This window comes from Alligator mississippiensis, chromosome 12 (assembly GCF_030867095.1).
Source record: "Alligator mississippiensis isolate rAllMis1 chromosome 12, rAllMis1, whole genome shotgun sequence".
NCBI lineage: Eukaryota > Metazoa > Chordata > Crocodylia > Alligatoridae > Alligator > Alligator mississippiensis.
The window spans coordinates 34473774-34486781 of record NC_081835.1 but is presented as its reverse complement, the minus strand read 5'-3'; the positions used below and the strand labels follow the sequence as shown (position 1 = coordinate 34486781).

The window sequence follows — 13008 nt, the reverse complement described above, 5'->3', positions numbered from 1 at the left end:
AACTATGCCTGTGGTGCTCTGTAAAGAACAATAGACAGATTGCTTGGAAATAATGAGAAATGCTCTTCAGCCTAAAGCAGTAAGATATTGGAGAGAACCATGCTCAGCAGCAGGAGAATAAAGCAAAGATCCACAACAGGCTTAGGTTGAAAGACCATTAAAGGAGCTGGAATAATTTTACAGAGGAGATACAGAAAGGGAAGCTCAGACTGTCCAGTAAGAGAGTGTGATGTGGGGCATTATTCTTGCTGTGTCCATACTGAAGCCAGAATGTAAGGTGTTTATTTTTAACCTGTGCTTCTGGGATGTCCTTGTTGACATGTGGGATAGGGATGAAATATTTTTCCTCCTGCTGCTACAGGTGCTGGGGAGGAGGAGGTCAGGGGCTGTGCCTTCCTCAGCAGCTTTGGGTGGAGGGTCAGATTGATCACCACGTTTGGGATCAGAAAGGAATTTTACCTCATGGTCAGAATGATAGGGACTTTGTGGGAGGGGTTTGTCTTCCTCTGTTAAATTGAATGGATGACTATAGGTGGTGGAAGGAGGGTGCTAACTGGGCTTAGCCCTGCCAAACGTGGGGCAGTGGTAGGGCTGCAAGGCAGCCCGGCCAAGGGTTTCTGGCAGCTTCAGCAGGGGCAGAGAGGGAGTGGGGCTGGGCATGGAGCTAGGGGAGGGGCAGGCACTGCACAGCTGGCGGGCACAGGACTAAGCCACGAGCAGCTTGTCGGGCGGGGGGAGGGGGTGGCTCCTGCTACACCCCAGGAAGCATGGTGGGCATATGCCCCTGAATTCTGTGGGGCAGGACAGGCTGCTGCTGCAGGCTGAGGCTGGGGCTGGGGCTTTGGCAGCGGCACTGGGAGGGGACTACGGGATGTGTACAGCCACCCCAAAATTTGCCATAGTCCCCGCTGAGCCCCTTCCTAGTGCCACCACTGCCCACCCCAGTGGAGCTCAGACCCCGCTTCGGGTAGAGCCTGGTACTGCCCTGGCCCCAGCCCGCAGCAGCAGCCCACCCTGCCCCACACAGATCCAGAGGCACATGCCTCCTGGGATGCATGCAGCAGCGGGAGCTGCCACCCCCTCCCCACGCACTGAGATGAGCCACGGCTTCATCCTGTGCCACGGGATGGGTGCAGGCATCCCAAAGGCTCCGTCCCCTCCAGCCCAGTGGCAACCGAAGCTGGCTGCACTCTGGCCCTTGGATCTGGGGCCCCGCGGGCAGTGTGGGTGTAGGGCCGGGGCTGGGGCTGGTGTGGAGAGACAGCTGGGGCTAGTGCAGGGCTAGGGGGTGGCAGATTCATTAGAATGGGGAGTGTCAGGAATAACCCCAGGCACAGGGAAAGAGGAGCCATACAGGTGAAGTGAGACCCAGACCCAATTCTGTCTCTGCTCCCCTCCAATGCACCTCAATTTTTTTCAGTGGTTAAAAGCTTGGCACAGTGTCAGTGAAATTTAAAAATACAATGGAATTAGAAAAGTATTTCAGAGGTACCACTTTATCCTCACAAGTTGAACTAAAATGCTGCTCATTTCTGCTGGTCCTCATTCCCTCTCCCTTGCTTTGATGTTGACTATCTTAATGGCAATATGCAAAATATAACAGGTCAAGGGAATCTTGTAAAAGAGAAAAGAGGATTCACAATGGCAAATTACCTCCATATCACAGTCCCTCATTACTGAAAGAACCCATTTTGATGGGGAGATTGTCAGGGAAATAATAGATTGACTGCAATTAAAATCATACTTTTGCAAAATATTTCATATTATGTAAAATATTCTCATTGGGTATTAGTTATCTATTTCAGTTTCCTGTTTTATTTTTTGTCTTTTTTTAAAGGGTGGAATGTATGTTTTCCAGCTGTTTGACTCCTATGCGGCTAGTGGAATGTGCCTTCTTTTTGTTGCTATATTTGAATGTATCTGCATAGGCTGGGTTTACGGTGAGTTACTAAATACTGTTATGTTCCGTCTGTATGAAAGTTGTTCACTTGATCAGAGCCTAATTTAGGCAGTGCAGGGCCTCTGTCTCACCATGGTCCTTAGAGCTCCAAACACAACTCTGCCTCTTTACCTTACCTTCCACTAGGATTGGCACTGTCAGGAGCAATCTTTTCCCTTCCAAACAGATAGAAGCAATGGCATGGGCTTTTTCCCCTCCCCACATTCCCCTGCCCCCCCACCTGTCAGAAGGGGCAGCTTTGGTGTTCACCTGGAACCACTCAGGGGGCATGTCTCCACACAATAATGTATTACTGCACAGCAGACTAATGCAGTGCAATAAAGCATCACTGTCTACATGTGCATGGCAAGTAGGGTGCAGTAGATTAATTTACTGTGCAGCTAGATAGTCCTGTCAAATACAAATGGTACCCAACAGTGCAGTAAAGTACTGTACTTAAATGCATGTGTAGATGGTGACATTGGGATTATCTTACTCTGGCTCAAATTAGTTTACTCTGACTTAATGTCTACACATACATTTGATCTGGGATCAGTTTATTTGTGAGTAAACTACTCAAGAGTATACAGTCCTGGACAGGCGTCTGCACATGCAGGGAAGTGGAAGACGATTTGCTGCTAATGGCAGCAAACTACTCCCACTTCCTGGGATCCTGCAATGGGCCCCGCACATCACCAGGGGGTGCTCCAGGCTCCCCTGGGTACTAGCCCAAGAGCTGACAGGGAGCAGAGGGCCAGGAGAGAGCTGTCTGCTAGCCAGGGCTGGGACATTGCTCCCTGTCCCCTTCAGGCTGCCTGCTGCCGAGGTCGGGACAATGTCTCCCTGCCCCAGCAGCAAGGAGCACTTGGTCCCAGCTCCCCTATCGGGGCAGGGGATTTAGAAAGAGCTGCAGGGGAGGGGCAGTTCCCAGCATCCTGCCCCATCTGCTGGTGTAGCAGCTAGCTTACTGCTATCTGCCCCACTAGTGAATTGGGACAGGGGGCTGAGACCTGCCCTATCCCTGCAGCTCTTTCCAAGCCCCCTGCCTCAATCACCTGATCAGGGTACTGGGCTGGGACCTGCCCCTGACTGGGACAGTTCCCAGACCCCACTCCATGATAGTTAGGCAGGGGCTAGGATACCTGTTACCCACTCAATTCCATGAGTGTGGAGCTGGGTGAGGAAAAGGCTGGGGAGCCTGTTCTTCACTCAACTCCATGAGCGCAGAGCTGGACAGAGAACAGGCTGGGGAGCCCATTCCCCACCCAGTTCTATGTTCATGGAGCTAAGCAGGGTATAGGGTCTCCAGCCTGTTCCCCACCCAGCTCTGCAATCACAGAGCTGAGTAGGAAACAGGATCCCCTGCCCCTGCCAGCAGGGAGTTCCCAGTGCCAGCCTGACCATGGGACTGGCACTGGGAGATCCTAATCTCCCAGCCCAAGCTCTGCAGTCACAGGGTTTGGGCTGGGAAACCCTTATCTCCCAGTGCCAGCTCCATGATCATGGGGCCATCTCTGAGAGGTCCTCATCTCCCAGCCTGAGCTCTGCAGCCATGGGGCTTGGGCTGGAGGACCCTTAGCTCCCAGGGCCAGCTCTATGGTTGTGGGGCTGGCACTGGGAGTTCCTTATAAGGATAAGATAAAGATCAGGATCTCCCTGCTCCCCACTCCCAATCATGATGGCCAAGCAGGGGCTGGGAGATAAAGATCTCCCAAGCCCCTGTTCCCTGATTGTGATCTCAGAGAGGTGGGCTTAGTGATTCCTGCTGCTGGGTCAGGAGAACATAGTCCCTGCCTTGGCTCCAGTGACAGAGTCTGCCCCAGCAGCAGGCAGCTCCCAGGGGCAGAAAACAATATCCCAGCCCCTGGTGGCCAGCTGACCAGGAGCAGATATTCTCCGGGCCAAGTCTCTATATGAGTGCTACTACACCATTAATCACAAGTAAATTTCACAACTAAATTTCCTACTTGCATTTGCAGGTAGCAAATTTACTTGCAATTAGCAAAGTTTATTTCATCTTGGAGGAAAGGTAGCAAAAGGGCACAGCCACCCCCCTGGCTCAGCAGGGAACTTGAGAACACCCTACGCCTCAAAAGAGAGACTTATAAAGGATGGAAGGCTGAAAGTACCACCAAGGAGGAGTACTCAGGACTGGTCCATACCTTCAGGGAGTGGATCAAGAATGCCGAGGCTGCAACCAAGTTCCATCTGGCCACGCATACCAACGATAACAAAAAGTCCTTTTTCAGATATGTAGGAAGTCAGAAAAGAAGCAAGGGTAACATTGGACCCCTGCTGAACCAAACAGGACAGCTGATAACTGACACTCAGGACAAGGCCAATCTGCTCAATGAGTACTTTGTGTTGGTCTTTCATCAGTCCAGTGGGACCACCCTGCCTAGCAAGACACGGGTCAGGGTGACGGTGTATTTATATCCAGCATTGGTGCTGATCTAGTAAAGCATCACCTTAAGAGGCTGGACACCTTCAAGTCAGCTGGTCCTGACAGATTACACCCTAGAGTTCTCAAGGAGTTGGTAGGTGTCATAGCCTAACCATTGGCAAAAATATTTGAAAATTCTTGGTGCTCAGGTGAAGGACCTGAAGATTGGAGGAAGGCCAATATGGTACTCATCTTCAAGAAAGGGCAGAAAGTAGATCCCGGGAATTACAGGCCAATCAGCTTGACCTCAATCCCCGGTAAGATTCTGGAGAAAATTATCAAGGAGACCCTTCTGGATAAGCTGACCGAAGGGATAGCCAGCATGGGTTTGTCATGGGTAGGTCTTGCCTGACCAATCTCATCTCCTTCTATGACCAGGTGACCTATCACCTGGACGAGGGAGAAGAGATTGACGTCATATATCTGGACTTCAAAAAAGCTTTTGATCTGGTGTCCCATGACCTCCTCACAGAAAAATTGGCCAACTGTGGCCTTAGCTTCACCACAGTCCGATGGCTGGGTAATTGACTCCGAGGTCAGACCCAGAAAGTAGTAGTCGATGATAGCAAATCATCATGGCTCTTCGTGAACAGTAGCGTCCCCCAAGGCTCTGTCCTTGGACCAGTTCTTTTTAACATCTTTATCAATGATGTGGACATTTGTGTCAGAAGCGCACTGGCTAAGTTCGCCGATGACACTAAACTTTGGGGCATAGCGTCCACACCTGAGGACAGGCTAGTGATCCAGGCTGACAGATAAACTTAGTAAGTGGGCAGATACGAACCTGATGACATTCAATATTGATAAATGTAAGGTACTCCACCTCAGGAGAAAAAACCCGCAGCGTGCTTATAGGTTCAGCAGTGCTACGCTTGGTAGCACCACAGCTGAAAGAGACTTGGGGGTCATGATTGACCACAAGATGAACATGAGGCACCAATAGAATGTCACAGCTGGCAAAGCAAACAATACTCTGGCTTGCATCCAAAGACGTTTCTCATATAAATCTCAGTATGTCATCCTCCCGCTGTACTCAGCCTTGGTGAGGCTGCAGCTGGAGTACTGCATCTAATTCTGGGCTCTGCAATTCAAGAAGGATGTTGAGAAGCTTGAGAGAGTCCAGAGGAGAGCCACGTGCATGATCAGAGGGCAAGAGAATAGGCCTTATGAAGACAGGCTGAGAGCCATGGAACTCTTCAGCCTGGAAAAGCACAGGCTCAGGGGGGACCTGGTGGCTGCTTATAAGTATGTAAGGGGTGTACATCAGGATCTGGGAGAACATCTGTTCACCAGAGCGCCCCAAGGGAAAACAAGGACCAAAGGTCATAAACTCCTCCAAGACTGTTTTAGGCTGCACATAAGAAAAATGTCTTTATTGTCCGAGCCCCCAAGACCTGGAATAGGCTCTCTCCAGAAGCAGTGCAGGCACCTACTCTGGACTCATTCAAGAAGCGTTTGGATGCTTATCTTGCTGGGATCCTTTGACCCCAGCTGACTTCCTGGACTTGATGATCCTTGAGGTCCCTTCCAGCCCTAATGTCTATGAAATCTATGAATCTATGAAATCTATGACATTTTTCAGTAAGGATGTGCATGTGTAGACCCGGAAGTGGACCAGAAGCCAGGGAGCACTTTGCAGGGACCCCCACATTTCCCCGGCTCAGTGACTTGTGCCTCTTGGACCTGGGGGTAGCACCCAGGGTCCCCCCATGGCTGATCTCTGAGCCAGGGGTGGGCACAGGGGTGGAGGGGGCCCAGTGCACTCCCTGGTGGACTCATAAGTGGACCAGAAGTACTTCCAGCTGAGCACTTGGGGGGCCCACCTGCACTCCTGTGGGACGTTCCGTGTGCCCCAGCATTGCAGCATTCACAAGCCACGCTGGTACCTTCAGCTATGTAGAAAAAACTTTTAAAGCTGTGTCTATGTCCAAATTGCTGATTCTCCGAATCAGCATCGAATCTTCAGATTTGGATTTGGCCAAATCGAATCAGGGATGGTGATCCAAATCAACAAATCAAATCACTGTCCCTGATTCAGGCCTTATCTGAATTGAATAGGGCCCGCTTTGTGCACCCCTAATATTTACCGCACAGTAAACTATGCTCCTTCACAGTAAAGCATCTTGTGTAGATGTGCCCAGTAATTCCATGTGTAGACATGCCCAAGATCTAGGATGGCATCTTTAGGGCTGTGTTTTCTCAGCCTTGTTCTTCTAACCCTTTTCATTTCCACATTAAGTAATCTTAGAATTCTCCTCTCCCTCTCTCCCCTGCTACAATTTCACGAATATAATTCTACAACAATGTTTGTTTTGGTTTGCTGGGCAGGCAGCAATCGCTTTTATGAAAACATTGAAGATATGATTGGATACAAGCCATTGACATTAATTAAATGGTGTTGGATGTTCCTAACTCCTGGTATTTGTGCTGTAAGTATTAAAAATCTGATTACTGAATTTAAGAATACATTAGGTTTTCTGCAGCTTTTTTTCAGATGTTTGCTGCTAATGGACTGTGTCAGAGGAGAAGCAGTCCTCATGAATATATTACATACATTTTAAGGAACCTTGCAATAGGGTTGATTTAAATTAATTAGTTTTGTATGCCTTTACACACACATTTCTAGTATTTTCATTAATAGGAAAAAATACATCTAGATACCTGAAGTGTTCAATTTAGTGGCGACTTCCCTATGCTGCTTTGCTAAGAAATCTTGTGTCTGTCCCCTTCAAATTCTTCTAGGTCCTTATGGATAAGTTTCAAAGGTTTAAGGGGTAAGATAAACATATACATCATTAAGTATTTATCTGAACTATGTATTGCTTCTCCTACTAATTCTCTTAATTCTTCAGTTCTTCCATCCCCGTCTCTCCCTCTTACTTATCATTGGACAAACAAATGACCTTCAGAAGAGGCCTGATCTCCTACCTCTCTGAGTGAAGTTTTAGTAGTAGATAAGGCTTTACACTTGTATGGATGAAGAAGAAGCTGACCAACCAAAAGTACTGATACTTTGTCCCATGCTATAGAAACTGTAACCATGACCCAGTAAAGCACCAAATGTGCATGTTAGCACTTTTAACTTGGAGGCTAGGCACCAAACAGTCCACTAACTGCACCAGAGAATGCAAGAGGTTAAAATTACTCCATAGTCATGGGCCATGCCTCTTGCTGGTACAATCCCCTGACTATTAAATGGACTGAAAGAGGCCACCTCAGCCACTAAGTCCAGTCACCTCTCTTTACAGGCAGTCAGTAACCAGAGAAATCCCCCAAATCACCCCTACCAACCCTTACCCACAACGTACAATGAACAAAATTGATAATACCAAAAATACACTATAAAATGCCATAGGCAAAAACAGGTATGTTGAAAGCATTGTCAATGCCCTGCTACTACGACGACAGGGAAGAATTTGGTTACTCAATTCCAGCATTCCTATACATCTAAATAAGTAAATATATACATATTTCCTTACTTGTGTGGCCAAGAATATCTTGGATTATTAAAACTGCAACAAATAACATACTTTATTTTGTTATATATATTGTATGTTTGTCTTTGCATTTCTCTCGTCTAGACAACACAACTTGGGTTCTCAGATCTGAAGTTTTGGGTTGCAAACACCACAGTGGAGCATTTCATTTATTTAAAAATAAAATTCAGCTTCCATTCTAGGCTTTAAGATAGCATTTCTGAAAACATTTCTGGGTTTTGTTTTGTTTTTGTTTGGTTTTTTTTGGGGGGGGAGGGGCGGGCTGTAAAGCATGTCTTAGCAGCTTCTAAATTTTGGGTTAAATTTGCTTTGCTGGTAACCTCTTTAATAAACCATTACCTCTCTCCTCTATCTTCAGGTCAATTACCAAAAGCGGTCACAACACCTAAAATGTTAGTTAAGGCCTTGTTATGTGTTAATTTCAGGCAACTCCTGGAACTCTTTGCCCCTAGATTCTCTACACATTAATATTTAAAACTGGTTTTAAGTGCTTTTGAGGCACTCCACTCCAAGGCAGGTTTATTTCTGATCTGTGTTACCCAGTACATGTTACATTAATGTGTAGCCACTCTTGGCTGCATGTTACTGTGAACACCACACCTGCTGGCCTGGATCAAGCCCCCTGTCCTCCACAGCAGTCCAGATCCCCACTCACTGCCCTTTCTCCCCTGCCCACCCCAATCACTTATAGCTGCCCACCCCAATCACCTGTAGCTGGCCATGCTCTGTCCCCAGAGGAGCAGGCAGGGAAGGGTTAACCTGCCTGCCTGGCTGTCAGTGTTGCCATGGCTGCTGCTGCTGCTTTCTGGGCCAGGCTCAGCCCAAAGAAGAGCAGCAGTCTAGCAGCAATGGAGGCCAGGCAGGCGGATTAATGTTTGTTTACCTGCTCTGCTGGGACAGACAGCATGGCCAGCTACAAGTAAGCAGAAGGGTGGGCAGGGTTTTCCCCTCAACAAGCAAAGTGAGGGGAGAACCTTTGGGGCAGGGAAGAAGCCAGGAATGGAAGGTGGGGAAGGATTCTTACCTTTCAGTCTACCAGGACCCTGCTGGCCTGAATATGTGACTCCTTCAAACTCAATCTAACACTAACATGGATCAATATTTGAGCAGCTTACAGTGTAACATGTAACAAGGCTCTTAGAAGGACTGCTAAATGTTTCTTACTGCATTTGGAAAAGGGAGGAACTCTGCAGCTTTACGAGTTGCCAAATTTTACTCTCATTTAACTAAACATCACAGAGGGCAAAAGAAAGAAAAAGAGGATAAATTGAATTTTTGGTAAAACCAAGTCCATCGCTGCATCCTCAGGATTTAGGTAGTAAGATCCTGCATTTACAATGCATAAATAGTATTGGAATACAGTGAATAGGGCATTAAGATGGTTTTCATGTGAACTGGATGCCATTTTCAGTTCTGCCACCGAGCATAAGGGTTTGGAAATTCACTGTACTGCTTTCAATTTCCTAATCTGTAACATGAGAATAAAGTGTCTTCATAAAGTGCTTTTAGATCAATAAATGAAAAGTGCTGTTTTCTAACTGTTGCTATTTTTTACTGTTGTATTCTATTACTTGGTGTAAATCATAAGGCTCTGGACAGGCATAACGTTCAGCTGCTTGGAAAGCTTAGGGAAGAGTTGTCACTGGAGAGCACACATCAGCTGTTACAATTGAGCTGCTTTGACTGCTTGTTCCTACAGTGCTATAAATAACAAGCTAAAGCTCTTTAGCTTTAACCCAGAATGAAATAGGGTTTAATTTAACCTTTGTTCCAGTCATCCACCTGAATGAAAAAGGATTAAAGTTACGGGGCATTTCTACATATGCTATTAATGTACAGCAAGGTTACTGCACATTAAAAAAAGGCACAGTAAACTGTCCCTGGGAAAGGGTCTACACATGCACTGGCTTGAAGCAATTTTTCTCCTGAACAGAGCAGTTAAGACCAGGGATGTTCCTTCCCCCCTGCCCTGCTCTGCCCTGTTGCAGTAGCCAGGGGGAGATTCAGGCTCCCCTGGGTGCCAGGCCAGGGCTAGCAGGGGGCAGATGGCTAGTCCCAATCTCCACATAAGGGGTAAGAGCTGTCCTGGCAGCCAGGACTGCTCAGTCCCAGCCACACGGGGATCAGACCCAATCCCCACTTGGCTAGAAGAGGCATCCCCAGGTGGGTCCGGATCCCTACATGGCCAGGAGAGGCATCCTCACCTGGCACGGACAGCTATGTGGGGATCAGGACCCTTGTGGGGACGCCTCTCCCAGCCACATGGTGATCGGGACCCTCCCAATCCCCACAAGACTGCCAGGCAGCATCCTACCAAGCAAGGATGCTTCTCTTGGCCATGACAGGATCCAGAAGGTACTGATCTCCATGTGGTTGTCCCCTCCAGGTGGAGACATCTCTACCAGCCACATGGGGATTTGGACCCTCCTGATCCGCATGTGGCTGCCAGGCAGCATCCGCACTGGGTGGGGACACCTCTCCCAGCCATGTGGGGGTCTGGAGGGTCCCAATCTCCACATGGCTGTCCCCTCCAGGTGGGGATGCCTCTCCCCAACACATGGGGATCAGGGTCCTGACCCGATCCCTGCGTAGCTGGGATGCAGCAGTCTCAGCTGCCAGGACAGCTATTCCAGCCATATAGGGATCAGGATGGTCTCAATCCCCACATGGTGGGGAGACAGCTGCCCTTGCAGCCAGGACAGCTGCTTGCCACATGGGGCTTAGGCAGGCAGCAGTGGGCCCCTGCTGCCTGGACTCACCAAGAGCAAATTGTTCTTGGTTAGCATCTGCATGTGCATTACTGTGCAGTTGCTAATGCACAGCTAATCTACTGTTTTCAGGTAGTATATAACTCCATATTAATCTATTTTACTGCACAGTAGCCTAGCACATAGTTACATAGTGACACTTTACTGTGCAGTAGATTAGTCTATTGCTCAGTAAAGTATCTTGCATAGGCATACCCAGGGTGCCTTTGTTCCACTGACAATGCTATAGGGGGATGCTGATGTAACAGTTACACGGATATTATTTGATACTAGTATAACTAATGTCCATAATATCTGTACACACAAATATGGTCCTTTTTCATGTTCAAGACTTCATATGCAAACGTGCAGATGCAAATAATCAGGGGGTCGAGTCTACTTTGAAAATGCTGTTCTTATATTCTAGCAGTGACAGATTTAAAACCATCTAGTCCATGCGTCCTATCACAGCAGGCTGACTGGAACTAAAACTTAATCTAAGTTATGGTTTGCTGTCAAAGTACAGGTTTTTGTGTCATCAAACAAAAGTTAAACAGCAGTTAACTTGAAAACTGCCTCATTTCAATGGACGAAAATGAGATGTAACTATCTTTAGATGGACAAAAAAAAATACTGGTATTTTTCTGACTCTGACTTGAAAGCTTACACAATACTACCAGTCCCCAGGGAGACTGTACTGCCCCATGTAATTATATTTTTTCTTGTTTCAGAGACTGTATGGTTTCAAACACAGCTTATTTGTTTCTTGCCTTATTTCAGGGAATCTTCATCTTTTTCCTGGTGAAATATAAGCCTTTGAAATACAACAATGTATATACCTACCCTGACTGGGGCTATGGGATAGGGTGGATGATGGCCCTCTCGTCCATGGTTTGTATTCCTTTGTGGATCTGCATTAAGTTATGGAAGATGGAAGGAACCATTCTAGAGGTGAGATATAAAACAGCAGCTGTTTCAAAAACATAAAAGGGGGCTAGGGAGCATGAATCCTTCTTTTCAAGGGATTAAGTCCAGCAGAGCCAAAAAGGAACAAGTAGTAGCTTAGCTGGACATCCTTGCTGCAGAGCTTTTCTGAGAAAAAGTCCAATCTGTATTTCATATTTATACTGTTTGATAAAGCATCTGCCAAATTTCCAGTCTGTTTTCAGGGTGATGTTTGGTTCTAGGAAGATTGTATCCTTAGTACCACTTACCTCTATGAGGCATTTGCAGTGCTTGATACCTTTTGCAACCTTGATGATACAGATAAGCCAAACAAAGCCAGACACAAATAGAGGAAGCCTGTGTTTCTTTGTCCCTCTTTTATTGAGTATCTTGGTGGGGAGCTTTGCAGGCTCTTTGGGCAGAAATTAATTTCCATCACAACCCAAACCAATCCCAAAACAGGTTTGGAGAAGCCAGGTCTAAGCATAGCTTAGGTTGGCCAGACACATCTCAGCCCTCCTCCTTTGGCAACAAAGATGACAGACAGAACTAGAAAAGACAGAACCAGAACTAGTGGATACTTCACCCAATTTTCCAGGGTTGGCATGAAGTCAGATGGGCAGCAAGCCAGATGGAAAATCTTGCCTAGATCCTTTTAGCCCAAGGTACCACCATCCTCTGACATGGGAGCTCACTCTCCACATCCTGGAAGGTCATGCAAGGGGGAAACCAGAAAGAGGAGAGATACTACCAAGGCAAGAGGGAGGTTCAGCTCCCTTCCCCTGCTTTGATCTCAGTATTTCCTTTAAATATGAACTAGTCTATCTTTTTATTTTAAAAGAAAAGTCTTACTGAACTTGATGTCCTGAATATGATGTACCTGGCAACCTTGACTCTAAGTTCACTAACTCTTTTGTCAGTGAATCTACTTTACTTTGAAGCACTATGTCCTACTCACCATTGTATGTATAGGATCAGGGGTCAGGGTACTGTCTGAAACATCAGATGAATTCCTAATAGAGGCTTGTCATCCAGGCAGTCCCATTTTGCCGTGCTTAGTCAGCTTTTCTGTTCTATAGATGAATGGCAGAATTCTTCTGTTTCCAAGTTGATATCATTACCATTTAATATTATGTGTGTTCCCAGGGTCTTTCTTCATGATCTTGGCAACAACAATATTGGCTTTAGGGAAGAAATAAATTTGCCCATCCCTTCCTGGACAATTTTTCTGACCAGAGGGTGCATCTACACAAGATGCTACATCGCCATAGTGATAAGCTATTGCAACGTAGCTCATTACTATGGCAACATAGCTCATTGCTATGGCAACGTAGCATCGACAGGTACTAACCATGACATCACTAGTTGCTACTGCACATTGGATAAAAAATGACACGCGTACTGCAGGGACCACATAGTTCTGGTGGGGACTGTGCA

General features: G+C 47.0%; 1 protein-coding gene across 2 annotated transcripts in view; it reads left to right on the top strand.

The window, feature by feature from the left end:
- The window catches only part of SLC6A11 (solute carrier family 6 member 11), a 303122-nt gene that overhangs the window by 282905 nt on the left and 7209 nt on the right, over nucleotides 1-13008 (top strand). For both annotated transcript variants that reach the window (XM_014595398.3, XM_006263824.4), the window contains 3 exons: nucleotides 1838-1940; nucleotides 6711-6811; nucleotides 11407-11577. In XM_014595398.3, the coding sequence (XP_014450884.1) occupies nucleotides 1838-1940; nucleotides 6711-6811; nucleotides 11407-11577 (375 nt within the window). The remainder of the gene's footprint in view (nucleotides 1-1837; nucleotides 1941-6710; nucleotides 6812-11406; nucleotides 11578-13008) is intronic.